This window comes from Sinocyclocheilus anshuiensis, unplaced genomic scaffold (genome assembly GCF_001515605.1).
Source record: "Sinocyclocheilus anshuiensis isolate Anshui unplaced genomic scaffold, SAMN03320099.WGS_v1.1 scaffold457, whole genome shotgun sequence".
NCBI classification, from domain to species: domain Eukaryota; kingdom Metazoa; phylum Chordata; class Actinopteri; order Cypriniformes; family Cyprinidae; genus Sinocyclocheilus; species Sinocyclocheilus anshuiensis.
The window spans coordinates 3,974,050-3,982,732 of record NW_015537939.1 but is presented as its reverse complement, the minus strand read 5'-3'; the positions used below and the strand labels follow the sequence as shown (position 1 = coordinate 3,982,732).

Sequence of the window (8,683 nt, the reverse complement as noted above, 5' to 3'; positions counted from 1 at the left end):
CCCATAACGTGATAAATACCAGGTACACACACACACACACACACACACACACACACACACACAAGTATGTCATGAAAAATATATATTTTAAATGAATGACAGATACTTCTCAATTTAAACTTGAAGCCATGTGAAAAAAGCAGCATATTAACATTTGCATATTGTCTGTTATTGCAACATGCATTCTATTTATAATGTTTGAAAGTCAACAAGAAATGAAAATTGACCATGTTAATTTTCTTTATGCATGTTTCTGGTTATATCTTAATCATTTATTTGATCATGTTATTACATGGGCATGTCAATACACACACACACACACACACACACACACACACACACACATATATATATATATATATATATATATATATATATGCATGCATATGTGTGTGTGTGTATACACACAGAAGTAAACGTCTATATTGAGCAGTAATATAATATATAGTGTAAACAGTAAACAGCTATATTGAGCAGTGAGCAGTACACTAAAACTGAATTTTAAATGTAGCTTCTGTCCTCTGTGGTCTGTTTGTGAGTTTTACTTCCACATTCACACAGCTGGACATTTGTGTCCTTCTGGGTCAAAATCTCAAATTCCTGCAACACAAAAAGAGGCGGGTTTATTCAACAAAGATAAAACGGAGAGAGAAATAGCAGCAAGAATAAAGCCTGTGTTGTGTAAGTCTGGGGCAGCGGGCAGGTATTATCGCCGATAAATGAGGGTTACAAAATATATAAAGCGCTGACAGGGAAGTGTTGTGGCGTTCAAGTGTGGTTGTGAATGTGTGCGCGTCTGTGTGTGATTTCAGAGTCAACAGCTACTGCTGAGAAATGGACAAGGGTCTTGTTTTACTCATAATCTTTTCAGAGCAAAGCTTTTTCTCTGTTCCATATAATAGCCCACACTGGGGTGCCAAGGGCATCTGACACTCTCCAAAAGCGGCCTCACACAGCACTTATGGCGATGCTGCCGAGGACAAGCTGATAAATGCTAGTACGCTAGTAATGGTAGTAAGTCGCAGGTTCAGTATTCAAAAGGGAAGTTTGTTTTTCTGAAAGTCCTTACTGTAGCACTTAGTATCATTGATTGATTTTGTTTATATATTTTCTTTGGGCTTTTTGTCAATTTAATTGATAAACCTTTTTTTCTTTACCTGTTTTTTCTTGTGAAAGTCATGTGGAAATAATGTAGCTATTAAAGGAATAGTTCAGTCACAAATATATTTGCTGAAAATGTACTCACCCTCAGGCAATCCAAGATGTAGATGAGTTTGTTTCTTCATCGAAACAAGAAATTTGCTCACCAATGCAGTGAATGGGTGCCGTCAGAATGAGAGTCAAAACAGCTGATAAAAACATCACAATCCATAAGTAATCCACACCATTCCAGCCCATCAGTTAACATCTTGCGAAGTGAAAAAATATGTGTTTGAATGAAACAAATCCAACTTCGAACCATTGCTACCAAACAAAATATGAGGGTTTTATTCATAATAACGCTTCTTTCAGTGAAAATGTCCACCCCTTGTTGTCCTCTCACATCAAAATCAATTTATTTAGAACTGTTTTAGACTGTTTTTTCTTGCTTGGTCTGTGCGTATTTTTCTCCTGATTCAGATGAGACCACTTTTTCACTGGAGAAAGCAATATTATAAATTATAGCAAATATTGATAGATTTATTATAATATGATAGATTTGTTCCTTACAAACACTATTTTTTGCTGTTGATTGATGGACTGGAGTGGTGTGGATTACTTGTGGATTATTGTGATGTTTTTATCAGCTGTTTGGACTCTCATTCTGATGGCACCCATTCACCGCAGAGGATCCACTGATGCAATGTTGAATTCGTCCAATCTGTTCTGATGAAGAAACAAACTCATCTAAATCTTGAATGGCCTGAGGGTGAGGAAATTTTCAGCAAATTTCTGGGTGAACTATTCCTTTAATGTTTACGTATGGTACATTGTTTCATATTATTTTCTTACTCATTTTTATTTATTTATTTGCTGAATTATTTGCATTCCAAATACAGTTTTAATGAGAATGATGCTTCTGGGTGACTAGTTTAGGACTAGGAAATATGGGCATTTTAACGCTGTTGGTTGGAGCATGTGCATCTCCCCTGATGATCTACCATTTACAATGCGTCATTTTGTGGTGTTTTCAGAGAGTACATTCTGGTTGTCCAGTTTTGCGGTAGCACTTGAAATGTTGTTGTAACGTTATTTCTGAACGTATGAGCACTTTCATGCTATCGTTTGATCGTACCTTGATTCTCCACAGTAATGGCAAGCATTGCTAACAATAGTTTGCAGCAGGTTCATGCACTTCAAGTCAAATAAAACCGTGTTTCTATGTTTATTCATGAAAGCAGCTGTAAATGCAGAAAGGTTTTTTCTCTTCAAGATTGAAATGACTTGCTTCAGAAGAGCTTTAGTCTGAAGCTTTTTCTTTAACTATCATCAAAACATTCACTAGCTTTAGCTACTTCAAATAAGCTAGCATTACTTTTTATTCGTTTTTTTTTTCAAACGACAAGGATAAAGGATAGATAAAAAATGAAAATATCACCATTTACTCACCCTCATGTCATTTCAAACCCATATGTGTTTATTTCTCTTTTGCATTTTGAGTGAACTATATTTGATTTTTAATGACACTAGTTGCTTGCGACTAGTAATCAGCTGATTACATAACTACAAAAATGAGTTCTTTAGATTTGAAATGATGAATGGTGAAGTGGTATTTAATAACATTCACCTCAGTATTGCTTTCCTCCATTTGCATAGAAAGCTTTACATGCGTGTTTTTGTCGATCGTGTGGCACATCGTGTACCTGCGTATCTACAGCAACAGCCAGACTCCAGCTTCCTTCACTGTGTGCAGAATGTGCCGTACCATCTCTCGTCATGGCAACAGGAGCGTGGCATAAAGGGAGTGATAGAGCTGCCGTCCAATTCTATGCGCTTTAAAAAATAACAAGTGCGTTCCTGCTGCAATTAACTGTTTTGCCCCGAGAGGGTCCTGACTCCTGAGGGGTCACGAATCTAGTATGCAACAGTGAGCTGAAAGTTGTTTCTGTAGAATTATATCATCCACATAATTGGCAATTTTCAATTCAATTCCACCTGCTAAATTGGAGCATGAATATGCACAATAGCGGCCAGCTATTGAATGAAGACTGAATCACATCTCTGCTAACCTGAATGATGGTTCAGTCCATTCTGTTCCATTTTTATACAGTAACTCAATGCTATTGTGTTGGCGGTAGAAAACTTGCAGCTCTCTGGAAATTTTGTGTGGGTGAGGCTCCTTTTAAACGCGTCTGAATGTACTGTATGTGTGTAGCACAATGACCTATTCACATTGTATTGCACCGAACATGAAAATATGTTTGTATATGTATGAGTACTTATTTATTTATACATGAAAATGTAAGAAAGAAATGTAAAAAATAGGATCTCTTAATAATATCCAGTTTTTTTCCTAGAAAGCAGAAAGAGACTCATAAGAAAAATAATTTTTGTCTCCTCTAGAGATTTAGAAGAGACTCAAATTTATTTCAAGAACTAAATAAATAAACATAAAATACTTCTCATCAAATAATCTTTTCCTTTCATATTTATATACCTCTATACTTTTATATTATATAATTGTCTCATCACTGACGAGCTGCGCTAAACCACGTTCATATTCGCGCGATTTTTTGCGCTGCTCATCAGTGAACAACGGCTCTGTGTAGTTAATGCTGCTCAATGTGAAAGCACGCAGGTGATGGAGATTTACCGCTGATTACAGACCGGCTTTCTGACAAGATGCGCGTTAAATATCGCATGCGATTAATCGTGCAGCCCTAGTCTGAATGTACTGTATGTGTGTAGCACAATCACCTATTCACATTGTATTGCACCGAACATGAAAATATGTTTGTATATGTATGAGTACTTATTTATTTATACATGAAAATGTAAGAAAGAAATGTAAAAAATAGGATCTCTTAATAATATCCAGTTTTTTTCCTAGAAAGCAGAAAGAGACTCATAAGAAAAATAATTTTTGTCTCCTCTAGAGATTTAGAAGAGACTCAAATTTATTTCAAGAACTAAATAAATAAACATAAAATACTTCTCATCAAATAATCTTTTCCTTTCATATTTATATACCTCTATACTTTTATATTATATAATTGTCTCATTTGTTTGTATCTATTTATTTGATCATTTATAGAGAAACAACTGAGATTCACTAATTAAATCAAATATAACTAATATAAAAAATATAAATATGATGCAATTAATAATAATAATAATATTTTTTATTTATATAGCGCCTTTCCAAAACCCAAGGTCAAGGTCAATTGTAAGTAAATATTAAATAGTATTAAATCAAATATAACTAATATAAAATATATAAATATGATGCAATTAATAACAATAATAATAATAATTTTAATTTATATAGCGCCTTTCCAAAACCCAAGGTCAATTATAAGTAAATATTAAATAGTATTAAATAATAAAAAATATCAATAAATATAGCTTAAGTTTCCTGAGCTATGAAAGAGCAGCTTTTGAGCAATAATATTTTACACAAAATAAAAATATAATAAAATCATTTTCATCATTTCATTTAAAAACTGAGACTTAATATCTTCTGATTTTTTCATTAAAAATATCTCCTCTAGAGTTGATTTTCAGTCAAAAAGCAAATAAAACACTTCTCATCATATAGACTTTTTTTAATTTATAGAGAAACAACTCAGATTCACTTAATAAATTATATAAATAATATAAAAATATACATATGATAAATATCAATAAATATTATATATAATTCATATAATCAATATTATTTTAGAATTAATAAAACAGTGTAAAAATCTACATATATAATGCATAATATCAAAATATTTGGAAACCATTTTGTCTACTTTCATATTTACTTTCTTTCTGCTCCACAGGTGGGAGATCAGATGAAGTTGCTGCATAACTGCTGGAGTGAGCTGCTTGTGCTGGACTACATCGCCAGACAGTTGCATCATGGGAAAGAGGACAGTGTGCTTCTCATTACTGGACAGGAGGTAACACACACACTCAAAACAGACACAATATAGGCACAAATATACACTTGATGTGTTGATTTCATCTAGTATATGTCTATGCGTGTGTCAGGTTGAGCTTGCGTCTTTACTGGCCCAGGCAGGGGTCAATCTGAGCGGGATGATACAGAGAGGTCAGGAGCTGGTGCACCGTCTACAGGAGCTTCAACTGGACCGCAGAGAAACCGCCTGCCTCAAATACCTCATCCTCTTCAACCCTGGTGAGAATATCAACTTAAACCTCAGTTACACTTCAAAATGGAGAGAATTGACTTTGTTTTGCAAATAGGCCAATTTTAGGGTTTAGTGTTCTTGAATAAAACTAAAGAGTTAAAGGGATAGTTCACCCAAAAATGACAATTCTGCATTCTACAGTTGGTGGTTGCCATTGACTTCCATAGTATTTTTTTTCCTACTATGGAAGTCAATGACAACCACCAACTGTTTGATTACCAGCAATCTTCAAAATATCTTCTTTTATGTTCAACATAAGAAAGCAACTCATACAGGTTTGGAACGACATGAGGGTGAGTAAATGACAGAATTTTCATTTTTGGGTGAACTATCCCTTTAATGTGATTATTAAACTTGGGGAAAAATACTGGGAGATATAATTGTCTGCACATATCATGTTAGTCTAGTGTTTTGTTTTTGCACGAAATGCATTCATAATTCAGTTCTACAGTTTTTCTGATCTTTTGTCTTTTTAACTAGTGTTACTGTAAGACTTCCATATGTTAATGAGCTTTGATATGATTGGCTGATGTCTTTCCATGTGAATTATTAGGTTTGCATGCACAGGTATATATTCTACAGGTTAAAAGTTTGGGGATTTATTATTATTATTTTTTTTTTAATTATTACAATTTAAAAGAACTGTTTTCTAATTGAATTTATTTTAAAATGTATTCCTGTGATGCAAAGCTGAATTTTCAGCATCATTACTCCAGTCTTCAGTGTCACGTGATCCTTCAGAAATCATTCTAATATGCTGATTTGCTGATCAAGAATAACTTTACTATTAACATTACTATCAATGTTGCGAACAGTTGCGCTGCTTAATATTTTCCCGAAAACTGAGATACTTTTTTCAAGGTTCTTTGATGAATGAAATATTAAAAACAGCATTTATTTCAAATAGAAATCTTTTGTAACATTATAAATGTCTATACATTCACTTTTGCTCAGTTTAATGTGTCCTTGATGACTAAAAGAAAAAGAAAAAGACTGACCCCCAAAACCTTTGAACTGTAGTCTGTGAATGTGCTTTTGTTTGTGACCTTATAACCAAGATGATTTTTGCAGTTTATATTTTCCATAGTAAACTGTAAAACTTTTTATTTCAGAAAACCAAAAAAGTGTCACATTTAATTCAAGACTTTTGATTAACCTTGTGTCAAATCGCCTAAGATTGTGTCCTAAAATTTCGTTAGCGTTTTAAATGTTTTGCGATTGGCTGACGGAATGATAACAGTTATGAGCACGCATCATTCGATAGGATGATCATATTTATTTCAATAATATTTCCCTTAATAAGTACCGCTAAAGTGTTTTGATGAGTTTTAGCTCTTAACTAATTCCAGAGGCCAAAACGACTTCTCCTTAATGAGGAAGAGGTGTGAAATGTCCTCTCTTTCTGTGTCTGTCTGCCTCCGTTCAGCAGTGCTGCTGCTGATGATTTAATAGTTTAATATAAAAGACATTTTCTTATTCTTATTTCTCATCCGCGTCTTATTGAGCGTATCTATATGTCCTCCACCGGGGTTTGACCTAGGCTAATTAACTTCTCAAAAGATGAATATTGCATTGATTTCGAGCCCCGCTAACGAGGACGCGCGTGTATCGCGCTGTTTGTCGTGAGTGGCAGCGTGCTTTGTGTGGCGCAGGGCGCGTGGTAACTGGGTAATGGGCTTAATTAAAATGAAAGGCTGCTGAATCGCTCCTATTTACAATAATTGGCAGGGAGCCAGACCCCATATCCGCTCGCAGATGCACACACGCCGTCTATAGCGAGACTCCGGCTCAAAAGAAGTTTAATGGATTGACCCCATATTGGTCCGCGGCCCTCTCTTTCTCAGCTTCAGGAGAAAATGCTCCTTTATTGTTCGCGTTCGCTTAAGTGAGAGCAATTTAGCGCCGACAAAAGCTGCTTTTCATAATAAGAGTGCCTGACGGCTGTGTGTGTGTGTGTATATATATATGTGTGTGTGTGTGTGTGTGTGTGTGTGTGTGTGTGTGTGAGAGAGTGAGTGTTTGTATTTGTGTTTGTGTGCATTCAGAAAGTGCTTGAAAACCCATTTTCTACTCATGCTGTCTTTATTGAGACTATGTTGGTGCATCTCTGTGTTATTTTAGTACCATTGATATACTGTTATAGTTTTTGTTCATATTTTGAATTAGATTATATTTTCATATTTTCTGTTTTCACTTTAGTTTTAGTTCAAGTTTTGATAATTGACTGTTGTTTTTTTGACATTTTTATTAGTTGTTGTTTTGTTTAAAAATATGTATAGTATTTATAAATTTGATTTAGTTTTAGTTAGGCTCTTTTGCTTCAAACTCAAAATAGCAACTAGCTGAAATGAGCTAAAATGTTCATTGTTATGTCGATATAGGCTAGTTTTTAATAATGTTTATTTATGAATCATTATTAATCATTTTTGTTATTTTAGTATAGGCCTAAACAAAAATCAGCAATGTTACATTGAAAACTAACTAAAATTGTTATTAGTTTTTAAAAATATGTCTACATAGTATTTATTCATTTTCATTAATTAGTTTTAGTTCATTTAGTTTTAGTTATTTTAGTACTTCAACTTAAACTAAACAAAAATGAAATATGTTGCATTGGCAACTAGCTGAAATTGTTATTACATATGCCAACATATATAAAATATATATTTTATTTATTAGTTTTTGTTTATTTATTATTAAACTAAACCAAAAATTAGAAATATTGATTTTGCATCTGATTATTATTATTATTATTATATATTTTTATATATTCTTATTTTATTATTATTTTTGTCAGTTTTAGCTTATTTAGTTTCAGTTATTTTAGTACTTCAACTCAAAATGAAATGAAAATAAGTAATGTTGCTTTGGCAACTAGCTGAAATAAAGTTATTTCAGTTAACATTTTTTAATTAATATTTTGTGTACAATTTATAAATATGTATATTTTCTTTCTATATTTACATTATAAGTAATGTAAATGTTTTTATGGTTTTAGTTTTAGTTAATAACCCTGCTGCCCTGCTCTCTCTAACTGCAGATGTGAAGCTGTTGGAAAACCAGCCTTACGTGGAGAGCATGTACGAGCAGGTGAACGCTGCGCTGTTGGAGTACACACTCTGTGCGTATCCGCAATTCCCGGACAGGTTTAGCCAGATTCTGCTGCGCCTTCCTGAGCTCAGAGCACTCAGCACACAAGCTGAAGACTACCTGTGCTACAAACACCTGAGCGGAGAGGTGCCGTGCAACAATCTCCTCATAGAAATGCTGCATGCCAAGAGAACCTGCATCTGACACACACACACACACACAGTCACACACACACACACACACACACACACACA

The 8,683-nt window shown here is 33.9% G+C and overlaps 1 protein-coding gene across 1 annotated transcript in view; it reads left to right on the top strand.

Moving 5' to 3' along the window:
- LOC107662980 (nuclear receptor subfamily 5 group A member 2-like) overlaps positions 1 to 8,670 on the top strand; it is a 16,991-nt gene extending 8,321 nt beyond the window's left edge. The window contains exons 4-6 of the mRNA XM_016453116.1: positions 4,968 to 5,087; positions 5,179 to 5,326; positions 8,380 to 8,670. Of these exons, the coding sequence (XP_016308602.1) occupies positions 4,968 to 5,087; positions 5,179 to 5,326; positions 8,380 to 8,633 (522 nt within the window). The 3' untranslated portion in view covers positions 8,634 to 8,670. The remainder of the gene's footprint in view (positions 1 to 4,967; positions 5,088 to 5,178; positions 5,327 to 8,379) is intronic.
- Positions 8,671 to 8,683: the final 13 nt, after the last annotated feature.